Source organism: Eptesicus fuscus, chromosome 17 (assembly GCF_027574615.1).
Source record: "Eptesicus fuscus isolate TK198812 chromosome 17, DD_ASM_mEF_20220401, whole genome shotgun sequence".
NCBI lineage: Eukaryota > Metazoa > Chordata > Mammalia > Chiroptera > Vespertilionidae > Eptesicus > Eptesicus fuscus.
Window position 1 is genome coordinate 14,432,902 of NC_072489.1, and position 26,675 is coordinate 14,459,576.

General features: G+C 43.8%; 1 protein-coding gene across 1 annotated transcript in view; it reads right to left on the reverse strand.

Annotated features, from left to right (window-relative positions):
* LRMDA (leucine rich melanocyte differentiation associated) overlaps positions 1 to 26,675 on the reverse strand; it is a 999,454-nt gene that overhangs the window by 399,625 nt on the left and 573,154 nt on the right. Inside the window, exon 6 of the mRNA XM_054729044.1 lies at positions 23,817 to 23,934. Within this exon, the coding sequence (XP_054585019.1) occupies positions 23,817 to 23,934 (118 nt within the window). The remainder of the gene's footprint in view (positions 1 to 23,816; positions 23,935 to 26,675) is intronic.

Here is a 26,675-nt window from a genome sequence, read left to right on the forward strand (position 1 = left end):
AGAGGCTTTCTCCTCCCAGCTGCTCCAGGGGACTGTGGAAAATACAGTTAAGATTGCATTACCAATTTCTGTTGGCCTAACACAATGAAAACCCATATCTAATTTGCTGTCCACTATCCCCCCAGGCCCCCTTCAGCACTGACTGCTTTCCAAATCTTTCCCTCCCATTGAATATCTGCGTTTCAGATTATTTGTCCCCAGATGTATTAGGATGCATTTACTGCAGCTGAATCTCATCTAGTGATTTCCTGTCCATATGCCTGACAGCTCCAGGTCCCTTTATGCCACATCTCTGTCATTGAGGGGCTTTGTAATACCTCTCCATTTAGGGCAATATGAAGATTTAATTAGCAGAGTCTTTAGAAATATTCTAAGTTATTTTTAAAAAATGCAGAATGCAATGACACAACAATCCCTGTGGCACCCCATGGCCTCTGAATCATACCCAATGTCTATCCCCAATGCCACAACGAAGTGGTCCAGCCAGCACACCAAAGACCTTGTGCCATGTCCTTTAATTGTGAAATCAACAATAGGATCCTTGGTCCAGTATAATAAGAATGACATTGAACCAGGACCTCTGTGAAGAAGATTTCAGTCCCAGCTCTGCTAATAGTTGTAAGCTCTGTGACCTTGAGTAAACCACTTCTATATGTTCATTTAGTTAGCAGTGAATATGTTTGCTTTTAGTCTTTGTAAAAGATTTAGGAAAGATATTACCAATTCTGATAACAATGCTAATAATAGCTCATTTTAATTAAGCTACTACTATGTGCCAGAAACATTACATACGTTATTTCTAATCTTCACTGTATAACTATTAAGTTTTATGACCTGCATTCTGCAGATTAAAAAAAAAAAAATTGAACTGAAAGACTTTAAAGGACTTGCAGAAGGAAGGTCACAATAGCAAAAAGCTCTGACTTGAACTAGTGTCTTTGTGATTCTGGTAAAGCCCTCTGGATGCTAAGAAAGAGGTGGTATTAAAGTCAGGGGCTCCTCCTCCTACGAGCTTTTCCCTAGCTGTTGTCCACATGGTCTCCCTCAGCTCATAAGGTTGCCTGGGAGCCTACAATGGGCCAGGCCCTCTGCCAGACAAAAAGGTGTCAGCCAGGAGTGAGTCAAGGTTCTCAGAGGTTCACCCCTGAACCTCGTGTTTCTCACAGCATCCAGGTAAGGCAGTGTTACTGGGAAGGATTCTGTGGGCAAATGAATTTGAGACACAAAGAGTTAAGCAAGATTCAACCAACTTTTTTGATATTACCAGAATGTATATTAGGTCACTCCCAAAGGGGACAGGGGATGCAGTGCTTCCCACCTTATTTAATTGTAGGAAGCTTTTGGGTGCAGCATCTCAAAACACCAGTCCTCCCAGGAGCAGCCTCAGGGAAACGCTGCAGGAATGGACCTGAAGGGCACTGGTGCCTTCCAAAGCATTGGCCTTCAGCAAGCTCTTACCCACCTCTGGGTTCCTATAGCACAGCTGTCCACGGGGGCCCTGTGTTATTAGATAGCTCTTCACGTTCATGACCTTACTTGAAAGCTCACAGAAGTCAGAGATGGTGTTTGATTCATCCTTCCTAAGACTTCTCTTTATTTCATTTTGTCCCACTCTGTATCCCATTTTAATTCCCTTTTCCACCATACACACCCACTCTAATGATAAAATGAGTGCTTGCAAACTGTTTGTGGTTTTGTTTCCATGTGTGTAAAATATTTAAAGATTTAAGTAGTAATATGTATATATATATAAACTTTAATGTTTTAAAATGTGGATTTGATTGTTATTCAGATATGGTGAGGCCATAGATCAGGAGATGATTGCTATTAAGGAGACAGTTTACTTGAGTTTCCAAGAGGAAGGGGAGAGATACACTATGCAGGGCACAAGGGGAAGCATCAGGTTGGTCAGGAGGCAAAGGGAGCGAGGGCAGAGCATGAGAAAGAGGCCCTATTGTGGTTTTGTGGGAAGGAATGGGTGAGGCGAGGGGGGAAGCAGGCCCCCGTGGGAATGACCTCAGCAGGCTCTGGGCTGTGGGGCTGCACTGAATGGTCTGGCACTGGCTTGGGATGAGTAGGTCAGAGGAATTTGCCTGCTGAAGTGTAAGCCAGGTAGAGGATGAACTCTGTATGGGTTAGTTTTCAAATGAAAGGTCTACTCTCAGGTGAGTCATTAGTGATCTCTGACCTGTTTAGCCCCGGGAGGGGGAACATTTTCCTGGTCAGCTAGGCCAGAGCATCAAGAATTCAGAAAAGAAAGAAATGTAGTCTATTAAGTCTAGCCCATGCTGCCAGGCACCCACAATCCTGGCTTCTGATGGCTGCACGATTCTCCCAGTAGACACCCACAGCGGTCTCCCAGAGTTGCCTCCAACTCAAAGCTTCCTTCCACTCTCCACTACCACAGTAATACTGTAATGAAAATCCTCATAAACACCTCCTTATGGTCCTATGTAAACTTTTCATTGGGATATATATCTTATAATGGGTTGCTGGGTCAAAGGGTATGAGTATATGAATTCAACTTAATAGGGGCAGCCTGCACTCAAGTTGTACTCCTACCAGTAGTGCATGAAGGCTCCTAAAATCCCACATCCCACCAGCATTTCCCTTTACCTGGCTTAATTGTTCTATTCTAATAGGTACAAAGTTATTACTGATTCTGATGTTAATTTGCATTTCTATGATTTCACATAAGTTTGACTTACTTAGCTTTGTTCCCATAATTACTCAATACATGTTTGCTACACTGATTCTAGGTGAGCAATAAACAACTAACGGGAAATGCTAGAGAGATATTCCTCCAGTTACAAGAGAATATTTATCAAAGATCCATGAGCAAAGGCACTTACTATTACAGAAATACATACATCTTTGTTTCTGGTTTTTATGAATGAGATCAGAGTCAGATGCAACCACCTAGGAGAAAACCTTCTCATTTTGACAACTTGTCCCAAAGTGACGGACAGGGAGCCCAAGCTGAGGAAGACGTGCAATGCAAATCCCTGCTTAGGTCAAGGTAGTAGCCAGAGGCTGAGGACTAAGATTTAGAAGCACAAACAGTTATCTCATATCTATTTTAGTGGGTTCAATAGTATGATATCACTGAAATCTTTAAACAAGAGGAGCAGTAGTTTATTAATTGTAAGATAATCAAAGCAGAAATAGAGTAAGAGGTAGTACTTAATATCTATGTTACATGACATGTATATAATGTATATATATATATATATATCCAAATATAATGCATTATATACATTTTATTTATTATACGTATGTTTATACATACCGGCTTTGTATATCTGTGTTTCTGTAGATAATTTCTTTCCCCTCTAAATAAACTATAAGCCTAATATCTACAGTGCATCCAGTTTAGTCCCTACTCTCAGATCTACGACATAAATGGGTTTCTTTGGTTCCATCTTAGGCAATTAGTATGATTAAAAAGAAAACAAAAACATAAGACATTAATAAAAATTTACATGTCTATAAAATACAGACCATGTACATACAATCCGTGGCTATATCTGATTTTACATAAACAAATGCACCTCAGGCAATCTGCTAATGATGCTTGGACAGTGTTAAATATAAATACCACCAACTGGAGGCCAATTCAAAATCTGAGGTTGGTACTGGGAAACGTAAAGGTGTCAGTAGGGCCATTCAGGTATTTCTCTCTAAACTTTAGTTTCTCCTCTGCCCTCAATGAGGACATCTATGGTGCAGCTGCTGAGAGTCAGTGGGCTGCTGCAGCTGTGTTTCCCACCAAGGGTTCCTGGAGGTGCCATGGCATGATCGCTAACATGCTCATTCAAAACGAGCAAACTGGGACTCACCACAGGCATTTGAAAGAGGCATTTACTTCTGAGTGGACAGCCTGGTCTACTCTCTGGCTTATGTAGATGGGACAAACGGTGCCCTGGACACACTCATCCACACATCGGCCTGATTAGCTAGTAAATCACAATGCAGTAGCTAATAGCAGCCATAAAGCTTTTGAGTTTTACAAGGTGTTTATAATGGGCAGCTCACTATGATTTATCTGAAAAACATGAGTCAGCTCCTGAGACAAAGCTGGGATGTGGACAGTGGCCTCCTGGTCTGATGACCTCCAGCAAGCATCCAAGTAAATTGCACAGCTTCCCTTCTAGCCCAAAGCTGGCCACTGTCTCATACACATATTTTCAGGCTGCTACTTGGTAGGAGAACTGGTGCATGCCTGGTGCATACCTGGTCTTCCCTGGTGAGTGGCCATGAGGAGATGATCATTCCAGTGGAGCTCAATGTAGGGAAAGATGACAAATACCAGAGGTAGTTTAGAACCATCCCTGTTTGCCCCCCATGGTGTCCATCTAATGGAAGCCCCAAGCCTTTTTGCATACTTCTCCAACTTAATAGGGACCTCACTGTTGAAAGCCACTTAGGACTCTTCATACAGGATCCCGTGCACCTACAGACCCAGTCTCATGGGCTGGGCTGTGTTCCTGTGGCGTCCTCATGGGCAGCCAGGGAGAGAAGAGATGCATCCTGCCTATTCATCCACAAGTGTATATGACCACAAGCCCACCTATCTCTGATTCTTCCTTCCGGAGCCAAATTAAAATAAAAAGTCAACCTAAAATCCCTTTGAAAAATTCTGTCCCTCTGATTCTAACAGTTGAACATGATTAACAAAAAGGGAATAAGAGTATATAGGTCAAGTTATTTAAAATATTCAATCTATAGCAAACTGGTGACTGGCCATAAGGAAGATGATTATTCCAATGTAGCTCAATGTATGGAAAAATGATAAATACCAGAGAGAGCATCCATTTACATCGGTGATTTTCAACTGATGTGCCCCATGAATTTTTAAAACATTGAATACATGACTGTTTAGTTAGGGGCACTTTTCCCTTAAATTTTCAAATTAAAAAATTAAAAAAGACAACAGCCAACACAACAATGGCCGCCCCAGTGTGAACAAATCAAAATTATACCTATTTTTGTCAGATCAACAATATATATTAGTAATTAATTTGGGTGTGCCATGAGATGAATATCACTGATCAACTTTATCAGGCACCCAGAGGAGGAAGAGTTTGTAGGCACCTAAGCATTGTAAAAGAGGGGTCATGTAGTAGATAAAAGAAAGATTTAAATCCATCTGTCCTAGAAAGTGCCCCTATGGAGCTTTAGACTCTTTCCATTGCTGATATCCCAAAGCCTTCCCAGGAGCCTAATCCACTTAGCAAATATAGTGTGCATGCATAGATGGACGGGTGGATGGATGGATGGATGGATGGATGGATGAAAGTAAGGGGTAGAAACTTTTGAAAATGAGTGAAAAACAAGGTCTTCCCCAAAGGATGCCTCTAAGATCCTGTGTTGGCTGTTTGATGAAACGAGGAGAGTGATAATTCTGTTCACTAAGCCTTTTATATCCTTGACAAGTGACCTAAATCACCTAGTGCTCGTTTTCCTTGTTCAAATTAATGAAAAGCCACAGTAATATTCATAAGCATTGGGTATTTCTGGTGCCCTACCCCCACTATTAGAGTGGGGGTCAAGGTGACAGTACATGTTCTGTACACCTGGGATAAGTTTACCACAGAGTATGTCCTGAGAAACACAAATGCTGGGTTTGGGATACTTAATTTTCATACCTGGCCCAAAAATGCTTCCAATTGTGAGGCATCTGTGTCTCTTTCTATCCAAACTTCTGGGTGACAATGTCATCTCTGTTTGGCAAAGCTAAAAAGTACCCCATTTTCCTGAAAAGCAGAGGATTTTTCAGCAGCTTCTTTTGCCATCATCATTCCAAATTCTCTATTTTAAAACCCTTAAGAAGAATTCCTCTTAATTTTAAAACTCAAATGATGAGATCATAAATAAATCTCGACCTCTCAGTAAATACTGAGAAACCACGACCTTGGAAACTCTACTTCCTTCCTCCTCGCATGATCATGTCCCCAACTGAGAAGAAATCTGTCTTAGTGCATTTTTAAAATATGAATATTTCTTCTTCCCAGTGGTCACGGGTAGCATAAATTGCCATTAGCCATGACAAAGACAGATAACCTGCCACACAGGAGAGAGATGGCAGAAAGGCTGAATACACTGTCATTTTCTTATAACTTGAAGATCTCCAGCTGTCTGTAGTGCATCTCAAAATTCCACCCTGCTGGAAAGCTTGTTTTGAATAAAAGTGAACTGAAGTATAATTTTTCTCTTAAAATAGCTTCCAGTCATCATGAGTTCTAAGTATGAGGACAGTGGCCTGGCCCTGAAGCTCAAGCCTGGTACACAGAACCAGGACAGTAACACACCTAACTCTACCGACTCTTCCTCTCTGGCCATGGCCCTTCTTCCCCAGCCTATGGTATGGGGTGGGAACTTCTGGCCCTCAGGTCCCCTTCTGCAGTTTGCAAAAGAAAACACTGGTGGTTTGAAGATGTGAGCTGCTGCAAGCTAGACACGCAAGAGCGAATAGGATTCCGAGGCCATGCCCCGCCTCCCAGAAGTGTGAAGTCTAGGTGATGTGGGGTACCGAGAAAAATAAACTGTGGTCCTAAACCAGGTCAAGTCCACCTAGTCTCCATCAGGCAGATCCGGGACCATTTGGAAGCTACCACATAACCTGCTTGAAGCTACCACATAACCTGCTTCTCTTTCTACTCCTGAGTGTAGACACAGTTTTGAAAAAAAATGGTAGCTCACAATGGAGGTGTGGACTGGCTTGAGGTTGATGGTGGGCCCTCTGGAGAGCTACTGTTGCCATTCGGTGCCCACCAAAAGGAGTTTACGGATAGTGATAGCGATGTCTAGATTACTCAGGCTATCTTTTCCTGGACCACGTCTTCTCATCCCAAGTCCAGAAATCTTTAGAACAGCCAAATTACGTATATTACATGACAGCAGAACGCTGAGCCAAGAGGAGACCTGAGTTCTAATGTCATTTCATTTTGCTCTGGAATGCTCAGGGGTGTTCACAACCTCTCTATTTTAGCATGCCACCTTTGTAAAGCAAAGTACTACCTTTTCTGCCTTTCTCTTACCTGTATTGTGAGGATCAAAAGAGATCATATGTGGGGAAATGCTTTTAAAGTTAACAGCTCTCCAACTCAACATTCAGGACTTTGAAATGAGAATAATTAAAAAGAAGATAAAAACATTAAAAGAAAAAAAGGGGGGGGGGAAAGAGGGAGAGGGAGACAAAATTGTACTGAGCCTTTACTTTGTACCACACCTTAGATACATGCACTATTGTCATTTCCTTTAATCATTTAATCTGACAATCCTTATTTTATGAACCCCATTTTAAACATGAGGTAATTGAGGCACTAACATGCCCCAAATCACATAGCAAATGGAAAAGCCAGGATTTGAATCTTAGGGTTGTTGAACCCTAAAACCAGGGTGCTTCAGCATGTCACCCCTAAAATTCCAGAGGCTTCAGGTACCTCTACTGAGTTCAGACTCCACCCAGATGTCAGGCTGAAGGTCTGTGCACATGGTCAGATCACAAAGCCACAGGGAGACCCTCAGAGGTCATCTAAGTCTCTTCATCCATTTCACAGATGAGGAATCTGAGCCCAAAAGGGAGAGACTTGCTCAAGAACACCCGGCAAGCTGGCTGTGGGAGTGGGACTAACACACAAGCTTAGTGTGGCAAAGGTTGACTCAATGCTCCCCAAAGACATTCGTTTTTCTTTTGGGGAACTTAGCTAAGCTTTTGTATTCATGTGCAAGGGCTGCCTTAACAAAATACCACACCGGGTAATTTAAACAACAGAAATGTATTTTCTCTCAATTTGAGGCTGGAAGTCCAAGATCAAGGTGTTGGCAGGGTTGGATTCTCCTGTGGCCTCTCTCCTTGGCTTGCAATTGGTTGCCCTCTTGCTAACTCCTCAGATGGTTCTCCCTCTGTGCACCCGAGTGTCTCCCTGTGTGTCCAAATTTCCTCTTCTAACCAGAACACTGAATTAGGGCCCAACCTAACAGTCTTATGTTATTCAATCATTTCCTTTAAAGGCCCTATCACCAAATATGGTTGCATTCTGCAGTACCAGAAGTTAGGGCTTCAACACATGAATTGGGCAGGGGGGGCTAGGGGGAGAAATGCAATCCAGCCCATAACAGCTGCATTTCCCAGACTCTATTATAGTTATAAGTATTTATATGACTGAGTTCTGGCCAATGGAATGGGGGGCATTAGTGACATGTGTCACCTCAAAACCAGGCCCATAAATCATTTGCACAATTCTTCATCCACTGGCTGAACCAAGTGAATAACTTTAAGGCCCAAGAAAAAAGCAGAGCCACGTGACTGAAGGAGCCTAGGTCCCTGATTGACTGGGCACTCCTTCCTCTCCATTTAGAAACTGTCAGTGGACTGAGAGTGACTAAGCCCACAAGACTAGGGCTATTTGTTATATATAGCAGTTAGTCTCTCCTGACTAATACACCCTGCTCCTCAACCCCTATCTTTTCATTACATACCAATGGTCAGTGAATTTTGCCCATGATAAGAAGGAAATTAACAGATGGCTACTATCTTCAAGGTCGATGAGCAATCCAGGTGGGCTGTGGAAAAATTAGGGGGAAAAAGTACTTCCCCGCCCCCCTTAGGGTACCAGGCATCTCAGAGAGCACAGTCCCTTAGAACCTCCCTCACTGACTCCTGGGGGGTCTCCTGGCTCCTCCCCCCTCCACAGCTAATAATGGGAGTGGGAAGTAGGGTGCATATGATAATGATCCCTTTTCTTATTTAAACAGGCCATTTTTCTTCCTAATACATGCCTTTTTTTTTTGTCAGCTCAAATATTCCCCTTTGATAGAAATCTGAAAATAATTAGCCTTAATAGCTCTGCTGTGAATAATGCCTCACAAGAAGGAGGTAGATGTTAATAGGAGCCTTCCACTCCAAAACGAAGTCACCCTCTCGGCCTCCCTCCCCAAAAAACAAATGGAACAAGAAAAAGATTATAGGTTTAGCGCTACTCAGGAAGAAATGTATATTTGAAATAAATGCATGAAATCCTTTAAAAACAGCACGCACTGAAAACTTCATATTTAGTTTGATTTGCTTTCCGAATCACACAGACTGCACAGTTGCATACAATCTTTAAACAAGTACAACCCCTGAGAAGTGTGGATAGATTTAAGAGAAATAAAAGCAAGATCAGCCAGCTTGTAATCTTCTTTTCTCTTTTTTCCTTCCCAAAGCTGCGTTAAATTGCCTATTGAGAACAATAACATATCTGTGCTTTTATAGGTGGAATGATTGGTATTATGCAAAGATTTGGCTAAGAGTCTAAAGGCACATTCACACTGATGGGGACTGCATGCTGTTAATACTTTTCAGGGTGCTCTAGGGAACCTGTGATTCCCCAGGACTACAACTTAGCAGGTCAATGCCTGCTTTGGGGGAGCTCCTACAGATTCCAAGCCTTGCTCCCGGAACCGTACCAGCCAATAAGACTTTGGGAAGCCCATTTCCCAAAGAGCCTTAGAAATAAATGTTGTGCCCCTCTTGACCTGCATCCTTCCTGCAGGCTGGGTAGATGCTATGCCTCATCCAGGATGGACTGCCAGCTTGAGAATGGTACCTAGGTTAGCAGAGCCTAACCCTGCTCATATGCCCACATTCTGTGATCTAATCAACTCCCTGGAAAAAAATGATCCTAGGAGAAATTTAAGGGAAACACACACACACACACACACACACACACACACACACACACAGGAGTGTTTTATACACATGGTTAAAATCTAATTCAGTGGGAAAATGTTTCATAACTGATGGTATTTATACCAATTTGATGAAGAACTGTAAAGTCTGTAAAAATAAAAATTTGAGGACTACAAATCGGCACAATAAAAATATGAGGTTAAAAAAGAAGAGCATTAAACACATTAAGTATCTATAGAAAGAAATATGGTTTGCAAAAGATCAGAGAAAAAATGAAAAGTCATAGAGTTAGCACAGAGGGAATACAGTTAAAGGAGTTTATTTGTTAATTTCCCTTAATGAGATCATAACATTGTTTTAATAATATATAAAAAGAAAATAAAACAGAATGAAATGGTCCCTGGGCCATTGAATCTTTAATTACCAGGCAAAGGCCAAGCTCAGATGTAACTTGCAATTCCCCTTTTAGGAAATTTGGGAATTCCTTCCTTAGAAGTTTGTGGAGGGTGGTGATATCTGGTTGCAGGGACAAACACAGTCAGACCATTGCCAGACTGGCCGTTTTCCCCTGAGATATAGAAAAACAAGCTGCATATACCGTAAACATTTAGAAACACGAAGATCGGGAAGCCTTACAAGAATAACTCACTATGAGCTGGAGACCCAGAAGGCAGGAAGAGGCCACACTGTATACCTCATGTCCATCTCCAGGAACAGCTAAGAGATGGCGGCCACCAGCTACAGCTCCTGCTTCCCCTAAACCAGTGGTCGGCAAACTGCGGCTCGCGAGCCACATGCGGCTCTTTGGCCCCTTGAGTGTGGCTCTTCACAAAATACCACGTGCGGGCGCACACGTACATTGCGATTGAAACTTCGTGGCCCATGCGCAGAAGTCGGTTTTCGGCTCTCAAAGGAAATTTCAATCGTTGTACTGTTGTATTTGGCTCTGTTGACTAATGAGTTTGCCGACCACTGCCCTAAACCAACTGCCTTCCGTTACGTCTGTCATGCTCATGCCTTTGAGAGGTGAGTGAAGCAAGGCACTTCCTACTCCTTCTCCGGGAAGCTCACCTTGATCTCTGGCTAATGGCTTACCCTGGAGTCGTAACAGAACATCGCTGATGGAAGGGACCTGAAGATCTTGCCTAAGTTAATTTTTTATTAAAGATGTCTTTCAAAACAGTTGTTTCTCTTAACTGAGCACCTACTATGTGCCAGGCACTCTGTCAGCTGCCTCACATGCACTTGTTTCTTATTGTCACAACAAACCTACATGCAGATGTCATTGTCCCCATCTCACAGCCTGGGAAAATTTACAGAAATGGAGTATCTTGCTTGAAGTCACTTTCCTTTAAGTCATAGAGAGGGATTAGAACCCAAATTTCTGGACAACTTGTCCGGGGCTCTCAGAAACACTAGCCTGCCTCTCTGATACACTCGGGGGGCTTAGCACGAACTGCTTTTGCGCAGGGGTTACAATTAGTTGTCTGGACCCTGTTGCTTGCAGGGTAAACAATGTCTGATAAACCCACAATGCTGTAAGTATTTATTACACGGCAACCCCGCTGCCAACTGTCTAACCATTTTAATAAAAAGCTATTTTCTAAGGTTTATGTTTTATTGTATGTATGACTCCCTTATTGGTTAGCATTTTGGAGTTGTAGAAAAGGTTATGAATTTAGAAACTGGCTGCATTCATATCATATTTAAAACTTAATGCTATTTTATTAAAGACATATGGGCCTCCAAAGTACACATATTAAATGTCATGTAAGAAGAGTAGCAGTTTAAATCATGGTCAAATTCATTTTTGACGTGACTCCTGAGGCTTCCCAAGATCTGAACTATTTCTTTGTAAATCTGGCAGTTTAACCACACTCATAAATCACTTTCAAAGCATATTATTTCTTAATTTTACTGCATTAGAGAGCGTTTGGCCTACACAGTGAACTGTTTGTAGCAGTTATGCGAACAAAGTTGCACATTTAGTCATGTAATGTGTAAAAGAAAGGGAGGGGATGCAAAGAAGGAAAGCTTTTCATTCTCAGTCTGCTCTGCTTAGCCTACCCATTTGTACCTGAGCAAACGCGTTGCCTAGCGCTCAGATTAGGCCTCTGTAATCTCAAGTGCAGGAGTCACAAACTGCCAGTGAGGGTTTTCTGAACGCAAGAAAGAAAAATATAATTTGTAATGTAATCCTTTTCAAAACATCCCATGACTGGAAATTAGAATGAGTGTAGAAATCCCTTTATTTTAAATCTTATACTGAACTGAAACAGATAAAAAAAAAAAAAAAAGTGGCTTCGTGTACTATAACTCTTGATTCTTTTCTAATTATCCAGAGACCCAGTATCTCAACCTTGGGTTTCTAAAGCCCTTCTAGTGCTGAGATCATGTTCTCTGGACGTGTGTTACAAGCCCCCAGATTTGCTCTCCGGTTTTCTCTATGCTACCAAGGAGCAAAAGCGGGCTTACTGCAATGACAAATTCCAGGATCTAAATATCAGCCTTGATTTCCAGATTCACCAAGGGGGTTGGAAGAGGATTAAGAGAGTTGAGTCCAAGGTCACCCAAACGAAAGGGCTTAAGGGCTTATTTTTGCACCAGGCATCTTTTTCCCAGCAGGCCCTGCTGCTCACTGGGGCTGCTGCACCGCTGTCCCTGTTTGCACCAGGGACTGTGGAACCCCTCTGTCCTGACCACACTGGCTTTCCCTGCACCCCCTTATGCCCTGGCTTCCCCCCCACCATCACCACAAGAACAAAGTGGACTGTGTGGTGCCCGGGGAGACCCAAAACTCAGGGCCCAGCGTCCCTAGGATGAACCAGAGCTTTCTTTCTCCTCCCATATTTTTTCCTTGTAGGTGTTTTACTCTCATCAGGAGGTAGATACTTAGTAAAAGCCTCAGAAACATTTCATTTAAATATAAAACTCAGTTAAACCACCAGCAGTATAAGGGCAATACCACCTTCTATGGACTGAATCAGCTCCTTACACATATTACCTCCTTTAATCTTCACAACAAATGTGGAGGGAGGCATTATATTCCCTGTATTAACAATGGAGAAATGGGTGACAGAAGGTAGAAGTTCAGCCTTTATTGTAAACCTGAACGTAATCCTGAAACTTGGAGTGGGGCTGACCCCTAAATGGAAAAGCAGGTCTGACAGCAGCTACTGAACAAAGTAAGAATCATAGGTTTTCCATGGGCTACCAGGGCCACAATAAATTCAGATTTTAAACCTTCCCCAAAGAACAGCTGGAGGCAACTCCTTGAATCACATCAAAAACAAAAGTGAAGGTTGGGTGGTGGGGAGAAATGAATAAAAATGGGCCCAATAAAACATGGGAGCGGTCGCTAAGCCAGGTAGCTGTGTGACAATGCAAAATGCCACAACAAAAAAGTGACTCACTTCTAAATTTCACTCCAGAGTTGAAGGTGACATGAAGTAGAAGCCCCACTTAAAATTCCCCACCTCAGGAGAGTGAAAACATACATATAGCTCTAGAGCCTAGACAGGAGCATTAGTTCACCATTGAAAAGAAATAATGAATTCTAATTCAGGTAAGGTAGCGCAAAATCTAGTGCCATATGTTAAAATTCACCTGAAAAATAAAATTAGCCTAAAATGTCCTTGGTAACAGGCTGAGTGTATTGCTATCACCGACAAGAGCATGGAATGTGGCTAAATCAACATCACAGGAAGCCCCGATTGCACAGCACCTGTGCATTACGGACGGTGCCCTGTCTGTTCATCTAAGACACTCTACTGCCAGGAGAAAGAAAAGCAAATAAAGGAGCTAATTGTACCCCCAGAGTTTAGGGACCCCGAAGAGCAGACCTGCTCTATCATGCTTGTGAAACATGAGTTGGCCTGGTCAGAGGGACGGTGATGAAGTGTTTGGAGTGGAAGCATGTTCATGGGCCCCAGAAGTAAGCCATGGTGACCATGGGTAGACAATGGAGAGGCAAAAACCTACTTCCTAGAAGGTTGTAACCAGTTCTCCCACCAGATCAAACAGGTATCTAGGAGCTTGGATATTCCTGGAGTTCTAGGCAGAGAGATAAGCTTGCTGGAGAGACAGGCAGGGAGCAGTGGGGAAGTATCATAACTCTTCTCCCTATGAAACAGCTTCTTTTAACTCCTCAAGGAACCATTCAGGGCAAAGGGCTCCTCTAGAGATAAAGGTAAAGATGCTCTCCTCCAATCTTCTCCTCTGAGCCTACTCTATGGAGGAAGGAAGTGCCATTCTTGGAGCTCCTACTAATACCTGCATATACTTGCTTGGCACTCACCTGAATGGTACCCTGAAATGTATGCATTAGCCACATTCAGACAAACAGATCAAATTTTTATTTTGTTCAAACTTTTTGTTCAAACTTTGTGAAGACTTTTACTTGCATTCAAGTTGGATAACCTAAGATTATCCTACTACTTTATCCTACCGACTTCTTTGCTTCTTAGGCTTCTGGGGATAATGAAAAGAACAAGTAAATGTTAAATATTAGAGACATCCCTTCCACACTAAGCTTACATGAGTTGTTTTTTTTTTAAATATATTTTCTTAAAGTTCACCCTTCTCTGCTGTTATGGACTAAATTATATTACCCCCCCAAAAAATCATATATTAATTCCTAACCCCCAGTATTTCAGATTATGATTATGTTTAAAGACAGGGCCTTTAAAGAGGAGACTGAGCTAAAGTGAGGCCACTGGATGGGTCTTAATCCAGTGTGGCTAGTGCCCTTATAAGAAAAGGAAATCTGGACACACAAAGAGAATGGGGATGTGAGCACACATCGAGATGCCATGTGGGGACACAGCAAGAAAGTGACCATCTGCAAGCCAAGGAGAGAGGCCTCAGAAGAAACCAATCCTGCCAACACCTTGCCTTGGATTTCTAGACTCCATAACTATGAGAAAGTAATTTCTGTTGCTTAAGTCACCCAGACTGTGGTATTTCATTATGGCAGCCCTAGCAAACTAGGACACCTGCTGTTAGTGGCAGGCAGTTTGGAAATGACAAGAACTCAAGAGCAGAAATTGGGACAATGCCATCTTTATGTTCTCCTTCTCCCTTAGCCACAGAATTGCAAAGAGTATTAACGCGTAATCCAAGTGAGTTTCAGAACAAATCAGTTCTTGATTTGTTTCCTAGCGAGCCATCCATCCCACAGGTTTCCTCTTCCAGGATGCCTACCTGCCCGGAGGTTCAGTCCTTGCCATCTGCTATTCCCATGGGCCCAGAGGGACTTGCTAAGCCAGGCAGAGCTTTATGAAGCCACAGACTTCAGAAGGACAGAGAGCAAGGCCCTGCAACTGAGGAGTGAAGACATTCATGATCTCCCATCACTCACACCTCCATTGCTGGCCTTTTTTTTCTGTTCCTAGACAAGTTGTTTCTGTTTTTCCAACCAGCTTCTCCTCATCACTGGCCTTAATCACCAGGCTGAAAGCAAAAACTCAGTGGTGGGTGGGGGTGAGTGGAGCAACACATGTTAAGGAGAAGGTGTTGTTCAAACTCAACAATGCACCTGCCAAGAGGAGCTCCCTGACAAGCCCTGAAGCTGCATAGGAAATCCAGGGTAATCTTAGTTGTAAACGTGGGTAACTTTACTTCGGCACCCCAACTTTATTCTGTGGGAATCCACTTTCTTAAAGCAGCATCTTTGTTTTCCTCTTCTCTTTCCTTTCAGGCTTAATTTTTAAAAGAAATAATAAAAAACCTAAAGTGCAAGAGCAAAATACCAAAACCTATCTTCTAAAGTGGATCAAGAAAAGGTCAAGTTGGAAATATACAGAATACACATATAATTGGCTATTGAGGCCCCATCTCAATCATTACCAGAGGTCACACAAATGAGGACTTTTCATAATCAAGTTAAGAAGGCTTAAATTTACGCCTTAAAACAAGGGCAACTTGCCTGGCCAGTGTGGCTCAGTGGTTGAGCGTCAACCTATGAACCTGGAGGTCATGGTTCGATTCCCAGTCAGGGCACATGCCTGGGTTGCAGGTTCAATCCCCAGTAGGGAGCATGCTGGAGGTAGCGATCAATGATTATATCCCATCATTGCTGTTTCTATCTATCTCTTCCCTCTCCCTTCCTCTCTGAAATCAATAAAAATACAGACAGTCCTTGGGTTATGTAGGACTCGACATACATCGTTTCGTGGTTACATCTTCATCTCCCATTTATTTATATTAAAAAAAAGTTCCATCATTCCAACGTATGTACATATGTGCTGTATGTTTTTTTTATTATTATTTATTTACCATAAGTAAAGGTCAGGAATTGTTATCTTTCTTTTATTTATTTTTTTATGGTTTCACTTCATTACTGCTGTGTATGTGCTCCATGTGAGTGACGTAGGTGCTTATGTAGGTGGGTTCCAACTTAAAGCGAAAATCGCATTACGTTGCACCGTAGGAACAGATCTCCGACGTAACCCAAGGACCTACTGTATATTAAAAGACAAACAAACAAACAAACAAACATGAGGCAATTGATACCATAGGGGATAGAGTACTTTACTTTGGGCAAAAACATGTCAAGGTACTTTTTAGAACACAATGTACCCATCACCAGGGGAGTTAACCATTGGGCCTCTGACAGCCATAGGCTTTCTTCTTATCCCAGCATTGAGCTGCTCGCAGCCACACTGACCCCTCCCAGCAGTCCCAGAAAGATGTCTCTCAGCCCCAGCTCTTTGGCCTCCGTGGCCACCTGAGCACCACCACATCTGGGCGTTCTGAATTCTGAACAGCATCCGGCCAGCAACTGCCTCTGCACAGATTTCCCAAACACCTGCTGTGCACAGAGCACTCTGCTCCCTCCCCCAGACACCCAGGGACCAACACAGACCTGCCCTTACTGTCCTCTCCCTTCAGACCCTGCCAGGTTTCCTCCTCATTCCCATGTGATGGCAGAATAGAACCCTTCTCAGCCTGGCTCCTCCGATCTTCTGCCTCGCCCATGTATTTCACCAAAATGCACTTGGGGGAGTGGTCCCAGGGCAAGATCAAATTGAACATCACAAAGTCACCTTGGGCTCCCTTCCATGATCTGGTCTTCCTGCTCTTTCACTCCTGCCTCCCATCACATTTCCATGCCTAGTTGGTGCAATGTAAGGGATACAGGGGAGACAGGAGCTCTGAGGCCCTAGGCAGACCAAAGGAAGAGTCTGGTTCCACATTGCACTGTAATTTTAGGTGTTGTTGTAAGTTCTCTCAACATCAGTTTCCTCATTTGTAGATTCAAATTCAAGAATATTTTTAAGTTGTTTGAGTAGTATCTAGTATACAGTGGACATTTAATACATGCTAGTTGTTTTTACTCACATGGCAGAAATGTTTCAATAACATGCCATAGCCCACCACAAGGCAGCCAGTTGACCCTAAGGCTGGCCTTGTGATTCTAATTAGTTAAGCATACAGAAAGCCTACAGAAGTTGGTGTTGGGACACCTAACACTGCCACTAACTTCACTAAAACCCAAATTGTGTCCCAGCTAAGAGCTCTGGATCAAATGCCAGGGGAGAACAGAGGGCAGCATGTGTGGATGGATGGCCTGTGTCTCTCTCAGGCTTCTCTAGTAACACTGTTCCATAACTCATAGTGACTTCTAGGAGGCAGTGATTTCTTATGCTGAGGTCTGGGGTTGGCTGGGGTAGTTCAGGGTCAGGTCTGCTCGGTGTGAGTCTCGCGTTGTTTTCACAGTAAATGGCAGACACAAAAGAGGGGTGAGTGAAAACACACCATACCTCATAGGGCATTGGCCCAGAGCTGGCATGCTGTCACTTCCACACACATCCCATTGGCCAAAGTGCCGTAGCCACAGTCAATGTGAAGGAGAAGTGTACTCCTCCCACAGAGGGAAGCCACGGCAAGGGCAGAGAGAGAATGATTTTAGACAAATGATGAAATCTACCGCACTTCTCCCTATTTTTAGGTTCCAGAGTATCTAGGGAGTATCTAGGAAGACTTACCTAATTCCCCCCAAAGGGCCTCTTCCTTCCATGATCCCCTAGGCATGTGTCTGCCCAAATATCCTTGGACAAAAGTAAGCATGTTGTTGACCAAAAAGAGGAAAAGTATAGAGCTGGGCCATTGGGATGCAGTAAAAGCCAATGACTCCAACAGAGACACCACAAAATCTCACCAGCCATTTGGCTTAATAGAGAGTGAGACCTACTATGTGCTCATAACCTGACCAAGTCCCAGGGATTTCTGGGAGTGGCTCTGAAAGGCTGACACCAGCACCAGCTGCCACTGTTTTACTTTCCTTCTTTTTACTGTGGATTTTGATTCTCTGTCCATAGGACTTGCCAGCGCATGAGAGACAACTTTTAAGCAACAGTCTGTTTCTGATTTCAGAAATTTGCTACCCAAGAGCAAGGCAATGAAAAGCTACCAAAATTGCCTCCAAAGAGCAATACTCTGAAAGCATTTACTTGAGATACAGGGAAGCCTGGTGCTAAAAATGGAGAAATACAAAACGTATAAGTGATCCTCCCAAGATGAATCCGGCAAACTGTGAAATTAGGAGAAACAATAAAAAACAAGCAAACTGCAAATCTTTGGCTCCTGGAGTTGTTTCTAAACATACCCCCCCCCAGTGCCGCCCCCCCCCACCCCACCCCCCCCGCTTCCAGGGACCTCACCTAGCCTCCCCAGCAATGCCACACAACTATGTGTCCAGGCATCTTCCAAAAAATAAATTAATTAAAAATTTTCCTCCCTTCAAAATTCACTATAAAAAATTGAAAATAAAATCTGAATATGTCTCTAGACAAAAATCACTTGTGTAAAAAGATAAAAGAACTATAAAACACTAACATTTTCAGGTAGTTGGAGATTTCCAGAAAATCAAGTAATGTTGGTTTTCTTCTGAACACTTAGCACAATAGAGAGCTTTCAGCATAGAAGTACTTATTGTCTATTCAGCTGTATACATGTGGTTTATTTAATTATTAGAATATTTATTTACAGGCAGACCCGGGCTTTATGTAAAATATATATTCTTGAAAATATTAAGTATAGAGTAAATGCTAGTAATTGCAATCAATCTAGAGGTGTTTTCTGATAACGTCTTACATGTTTGCAATTGGGCTAGATAAGGCTAACAGAAGATAGGAGAGACATATACACTGTAGTTTAGAAAAAGGGAGTATTTAGTAAAGAACTAGGCTAGGCATTTAAAATGGCTAACTGAACCAAACAAGCTACTAGGCTGTGCTCCTTTATGATAAGACAAAAAACAAAACAAAACAAACACACACACACACACACACACACACACACACACACACAAAGAAAACACAACAACAACACACACAAAACAACAACAACACAATAACAGCTAAGAGAGGGAAAATCTCATTTTAATTGTACATAGACTGTGTCGCGCCCAGCATGTTTTCTCAGAAAAGCTACTTTTCTTTCCTGAAAGCCCTATGATGAGCAAGTGGACTCTGAGAGGACTCAGAGAACAGGGGCAGTGCCAGCCCCCCCCCACACCCCCCCACTTCCAGGGACCTCACCTAGCATCCCCAGCAATGCCACCCAATGAAGAAGCTAAGGCCCAGCAATCACAGCAGCTAGAGGTTTTGCCATCATAACAAATGCCAGGTAAATCCTTTGGAAAAACAACTATGTGCCCCAGATTCTCTCTTTGCTACCAACCCAGATTCAACTTAGGTTAATGTTCCTAAGGCAGAGGCCCTTTCCAGAGGACAAAGACAAGCAACAACAAACACTGGACCACCTTTCATGATGCATCTTCCAGTATGTTCTGTCCATGGTTTATTCTGGAGAGGAGAATTGGCCGAGTCTCTGCTATAGACCAGGCACTGCAGATATGAGAATGGATAAAAGAAGCCCCAGCCCTCACAGATTCGACAGCAGGTAATCCTCAGACCGAAATAGCGTTCAACTTTCACTTTAAGGAGGAGACTAGAAAAGATTTATGGAAGGCATAGGTATTTAGAAGTTTATGCCTTTAATGCATTACAGGTCCTCCCTCATCCATTCCTCTCACTTATAAACACACACTATACACCCCAAATACTCAAAGATACACAGACACGTATGCAACTATGAAACACTACACAAATACACAAACTACACATGCTAGGAAACCCACGCATGCCTGCATAAAGAAAATATGCTGACATATTTTCAAAGACCGACCTATACTCATGAACACACCTATTTCCATATCTTACCTCTAAGAGAATGGCCATGATTATAAGCAAAAATACACATGTTAAAACACTTTCTAAAGCAGACTGTGATTCTCAACCTAGCTACCCCTGTAGTTACTCTCTCCATCGCTTCCATAAGGTCCTGGAGATTAAATAGTTGGTAGCCAACTTCATACATGTTCCTGTAAACAAGAGGGCTCAGCTTTAAATAATTATGTCAGAGAAATGACAACTGTGCTCTTTGCCAGAACAGGGATGAATAATTACAAAGCCAGGACATAATTAAGCAATTCTGACTGTCGGATTCTTGAGCCGTCTCTCTGACATGCAGGGCTGGAGTGTCCGCCATGCACGCCCTCCTGGACAGGCCCCTGCACCACTTTGATCTGTGTTTCCCGTGCGGCAAGGGGGTCACGGACTGGTCATTACAGAAGCCTCTCTTTGCAGGGCCTCAGCCTTCTCTGTGCCCAGGTTGGTGCTCTCTGCATGGACAATGGCATGATTCAATGGCCAACACATTGGACAAAGATACATATTTTCTTTATAATTCTGGGAAATGAACAAAGCCTCGCTGTTGTAAGTCCATTAACTAACAACACACACACACACACACACACACACACACACACACACACACTTGAGGGTCTAGAAGAGCCCATTGTAGCATTAGCTATCACTCCCTGATGAATGATAGCATCCTTCTGTAGAACAATCAGAACTCAGACAGAAGGTGGCTTTTAAGCAACAAAAGCCAAAGGCAGGGACGAAGAACTGTGTCAGCTGAGAGAGAGCAAGAGAGAGCTCGCACTCAAGTGCCAGGGCCTGCCAGGTACCAAATCAAACCTCCAGGACCTCGGGGCTTATTAGATCCTGGATGATTCTGCATTTGCATGAGCCAAGAGCCCATGCTGCCCGTTCCCTACCTCCATGGCACGGGCTGTGACTGGAGAGGCATTTTCCATCCTCTCAAATACGTTATGTCAGGAATAAAATGAAAACAGCTCCCCAAATCACGGCCCCTTGATCATCCATCAGAGCCTCCTGCTGAATAAGCACAACGGGCCGCCGCCTTGGAAAGGACAGGAGCCAACTTGAGAGTCTGACGCTGTTATGAAAAATAGGTCTTCACCCAGTGCGCTCAGCACAGCGTCGCAATTCACAGGGAGGAAATTGCTCTCCACTTAGGAGCCGAATCCAGGCATACACATACCTCCCAGAACATACATATGTATATATACACAGAGATGGAAAGCGTATATACACACCTGCATAGGAACAAACACATGTCTGTATATACTGTGATCAGGCGAGAACCAGCCTTTTTAACGTTATTAATTCAGCAGGGAGCTCATTTGGCCTCTCTCTAGCTGCAAGAAAGGCCCTGGTGAGCATCTCAGAAAACAGACAATAGGGAACTGCCTGCCATCAAGAGAGGCTTACAGTTTGATATCAGGCCAGGAAGCCAGAGAAATCCTCTGGTGCCCTTGAAGGATCATGGCGTAAATAGAACACTTAAGTGGAAGCCCACAACCCTAGCTTCTGGTCCCACATCTGGGTTCTGGTCCCACATCTGGGTTCTGATCCCACATCTCAGAGTTCTAGTCCCACATTCCAGGGTTCTAGTCCTAGTCTGCCTCAGGGGGGTCTGGGGGCCTAAGGAAACTCCATCTTCTCCCTATTCCTTTACCCATTAAATGAGATCTCAGACCAGGTGATTACTGAAGTCCAGTCCAGTTTGGAAATCATGTGACCACAAAAAGGTAACCACCAAAGATCCTCACGCTTTCACAGAGTGCTTCCTCTTCTTCTCAAATCCGTGCATATTGTAAAGCTTAATACCATTAATAAAGATGTGAGAGTCAATTACAAACATGCGCTAATTCTATAATTGACTAGAAACTAATGTGGGGCTTTGAAGAGCATTTCTGCTTAAGTTGCTAATGACTCAGAGAATCAACTATTACCGATTTTAAGGAGCCAGTCCCATTTGCTTTCAAAGACTGGGGAGGATGCCAGAGCTCCCCCTCCCCACCAACCCCTGCCCGTGCCGCCATCTCTACTCCAACAGAACAGCCCTGCTTTCTTCCACTGTCTTCATCTAGGCCCTCCAATGAGGTTCTGTTTGAACCCAGAGGTGCATGAAAAAAGGTTTAGCTCCCTGCTCCGGGGGTAAGAAGTCAGAGTGGAGAATGTGGGCTCCGTGGTCAAACACACAGGGAAAGCTCCAGCAATTCCTAGTGGGCGACTCGGGCAGCCCCATTAAGGTCTCCAAGCTTGAGTTACGGAGCTGCAGAATAAGCCAGCGCTCCCTTCTGTCTGTAGGCGAGGAACCCTAGAGCAGTGGTGGACACACACAGAGAGTCCCACTCCAATACGGTATCTGGAACCCCTTCAGATTTCCAGTGACAACAGAGCTGCCCATGTCAATGACAATGACAATGACAGTGGAAGAAATTCCAACCTAGTTTATAAAGTGCCTGTAATGTGAAGGTGAGAAGTGTAAGAGGGGCAAGAACCCAAGATATTATAGGCAACTCATTTGTTGTTCTTTGTTGGTTTTGGTGATGCAGCTGGCTCTGGAATCTTTTAACAAAAACAAAAAACAAAACAAAAAAGGAGCCAAGAAATAAATCATTTCATTTGGACAAAAATTACAAGAGCTGAAATAACTGAAGGCAGCCATGAGCACTATGTCAAATATGCCTCGCTAAGGAAAATGGTTAACACTTTAATAACTACAAAACGAATCGCTCAATTAATTTCCCACATGCTGAAACAGGTAATGATACATTTATCTGCCAGGATCACACCCTCTGCGTTGCATATTTCCACAACTGCCAGCAATCGTACTCAGCACAATGGGAAACAAGTTGCACCTCACGGATTCAGGGAGAGAAACTGGCCTGAGGTCTGCTGCCAGCTGAGCAACTTGACGGAAGAGGTTGCTCTTTCGGTTTTGGTCCTGTTTGCCTTTTTCTCTTTCCCTCTCAATCATTCCCAATACTTGGGCAGAGCACTGCAAGTCCATAAGTGAGGAAAAACTGGGCCTCTAGGCTTTCTGGGACACTGTTTTCAACACACATGCGAGGATCCCACAGGAAATGGCGATGTCACTCCACAGAGCCCCAGGGCAGGGATGGATCTCCATTGCGGTCACCAAGTGTCATCAAGTCCATGCTCCAGCCTCAAGCCTCATGGAAGGACCCCAATTCCTCCTAATAAGGTAGTTGTCCATGTCCTTAAAAATCTCCTTGGGTCTGAAAGCCAAGCCCCTCTGCCTCAACAATGTTGTCACTAAGATGACCCATGGTCACTTCCACGGCCTCAGGGCAGACTCAGCCTGACAGTCAGTGAGCATCATTCCCATGAACCCTAGAGAGCTGCCTAAAGGGTCACACACCAGTCCCAGGTCCCATTGTTAGAAAAACGCACCTTCTCTCTACTGGGATCTCTGAGAGCTGTTGGGTTCTCAGCTGTGGAACCAAGAAAATCCCTCTCCTGTCTCTCCCCTTTGGTCCCAGGAAAGAAGGGCCCCCTGGGAGGTGCTAGAAGAATCCCAGCCACCTGAGAAAGAGCATGTGCTCAGTGCTTTCCCCTTTCTCAGCTCCAGACCTGCGGAGGCGTCATCTTATAAATGAACCATCTTAAGGAAGAGGCCTGAAATCCCACCTACTCCTGGAACATCACCATTGGCTGTGCAAGGTGCTGCTTTATCGGTAAACAAGCCATCCAGGTGAAATCACCCTACAAATAAGGTCCTCTTAGGCTGGGAAGACCCAGTGTGTACCCAGTCCTACTTCTTGTTTGGCTAACAGTGTACCCATGGGCGAGCTCTCCTGCATTCTGAATACATGGAAGCACACCCTCCATGCTCCAAGAGTACCTGTGAGGTGAGACACAAATCCCTCGAGAAGACCATGAACTAGGCAGCTTACCTTGGGCTTCACCACCTTCATGAACGCCCCTCTGACCAAAGCTTCCTCTCGTTCCTCTCTGGTTACTTTCCTGGCATCCAAGAACTTTAAATTGGGCAGCTTGTGCAGAACAAAGTATCTGGAAGAGAACAGGCAGGGGCAGCTCAGGAGGGTGGGTGACCACCTCAAAGTTCCATGCAATGTGTCTGGTATTTGGCAATTTAGCTCTGTTGATGTCCTCACCTAAACTATAAGCTTCCTGAAGGCAGGAAAAAACTTTTTTTTTGCTCACCCTCAGGCCATCTTGCAAAGTAGCATCAGAATTAACTCAATACAAGTTCATTTCTCTTGCACAAATATTTTTTGAGCACCTACTATGTGCCAGGCCCTAGATATACAAAGGTGATTACAACATGGTCCCTGCACTTAGAGGGGTTTTCAGTGTCATCGGGATGATAGATGCACACAGAGAAATTAGAAGCAGCATAGCTAAGTACCAAGACTGAAGTTATGCAGTAGTTTTGGAAGCACAGAGAAAGGGGCTAATTATTAAAAACTAATAGCTGAAGGAGGATAAGTAGGCTTCAAAGAAACAAACCCTAAAGCAACCCCAAGCATTACCTTCTCAGTGCAAATGTGACTTGGGATAAGTAGGGTATCTCCCTTTTCAGGGGAGCCCTGGGTTCCCAGGCCAGGCCCAAATCTGACATCACATGTGACCTCCAATGCTTGTCCAGGGGAAAGATAGCTGATCACTCAATCACCAGAGACAACAACTTAGAGATCTCTAGTGACAACCTCCATGTTAGTCATTTAAAGTCAAAATACCCTAAAATTCTTTGCAGGTATACTTTTCATCCCCAGAACTCTATACCCCAACATCTGAGGTCCTGGAAATTTGACTATCTACTTCCTGTTTCCTCTCTGGCCTCAATCTGTTGCCTTTTTTTCTACTTCTCCCTGAGCCTCTCCCTTCCCTCTCCAAATGCCCTTAACCTTATCCGAAACCGGAATATTTCCACAAAGAGCCCAGGTGACCTTTCTCTCCTCCAGTGGAACTCCCGCTGGCCCCAGTCAGTGTCAGAGAGAATTCTGTCTTCTGCTGGTATGGCGAAGTCTGGATGACAACAGATTCTTTCAAGTGAAGACACGTACAGATGGAAACAATATGTCGGGAGTGACGCTCGAAGGAGGAAAGACACCCACTAAGTGTAGGGTGGGAAAAGATGAATATTCAGGTGAAGAAAACATCAGCATTACAAAACCAGCCAGTGTTTAATGATGGAGTGAAAGATGTCTTCACAGGGCTGCCAGGAACCACGGTGACAACAGACAGCACATTGTCATTTTACCCCACTTTGGATCCCAGCCCTCAAATCAGAGGCAAAGACAGAGAGAGAGAGAGAGAGAGAGAGAGAGAGAGAGAGAGAGAGAGAGAGAGAGATGGCTTTCAAGCTAGTTAAAATTGTAGATGACAAAGAGCTGCTGTTTTCAGAGCACTCTTCTGATACAATCAAAGAAACAGCCCATAAAACAGGCTGCCTGTCACCCTGATATAGTGCTGACTTGACTCCTATTCTGAGAGCTGGACTGGGGTGTCCAGGTGGTTACTGCTTAGAAAGATTTGAGGAACACTAGGAAAGCCTGCCCCAAATACTGTGTCTGAGCCTCAGCCCAGGGTCCAAACTTTCTCCTTTAGAGATGTTGTCTTTTACTTACTTACTCATACATTGGTCCACCCAACAAATAATTAGTAGGCAGCTACCACCTGTACTAGGTGCTGAGCATAGGTGATGCACAAATGAGACAAGGTCCCTGCTCTTAAGGGGCTTCTATCCTCATATAGTGGTCCACAAGCTGAATGACCTCATATAGTGGTCCACAAGCTGAATGAAAGACAGATGGGAGCCCCACCCCTGGAGTTTCTGATTCACTACGTCTGGAGAGGGGCCTGGAATTTACATTTCTAATAAATTCCCAGGTGAGACTGATACTGCGTCCTGCTGAGAACAACTGTCCAAGTGACAAATCACAGCACGAAAAATAATAGTTCTGGAATGATGAGGTTGGTAAGGTAGTGAAGAGTCTCCTTCCCAATCCTGTGAGGGGTCAGCCCTACCCCGTGTCTGCGGTAGAACACGGACAGTGGCCACATCCACCAGAAATTCCTGCCCGTTGGTGGTTTGGACCGGGCTCCAAACATTACTGCCAAGTGATAAGTCAGTGGGCTTTCTGCCTGCCTGTCCCATCCCAGTCTCAGGAGATCTATTTCCCTTTGTTCTAGGTCATGTCAGGATGTCAAAAGCTGCAGCTTCAATCCTGAGTATTATACAAGCTTGCCATAAAAATACAAGAGAGGCTTCCCGAAGGCACAGAATGAAGGCTTTTACAATATCAATTCCACCCTTGTAAATTTAATCCCGGGTTATTTGTTGCACCAAAATCTCTTTACCGTGATGTATGACTTAGTTACTGAGGTTATCACAGCCGTATCCTAAAGTTGCATAGTACATAAAACATTTCAGTTAACAATGCGGGAAGGTTAACTCCCTCAGATAACCTGCAATCACAAGGGCCAGTCCATGTGACGTGGCTCTGTCAGCTTCCACAAGCTATTGATGGTTCAATCAGTTTGTTTTGAAGGTAAAGTACAACAAAAGGGCAGTAAACTTATTCGGACTGTCAACAGGGGCTATGGGGAATGCGGCTTGCAGGTAAGTAATTCTGGGTGTTTTAAGGCTATTATCAAACAGCAATGGTTGAAGGAAGAGACAGCTACTAATAACACAGAAGGCAGCCATCATAAACCACTTTATGGCAGAAACCCCCGTCTATAAATCCAGCGACACCCGGAGACAGCTCCAGATTTATAAAACTGCT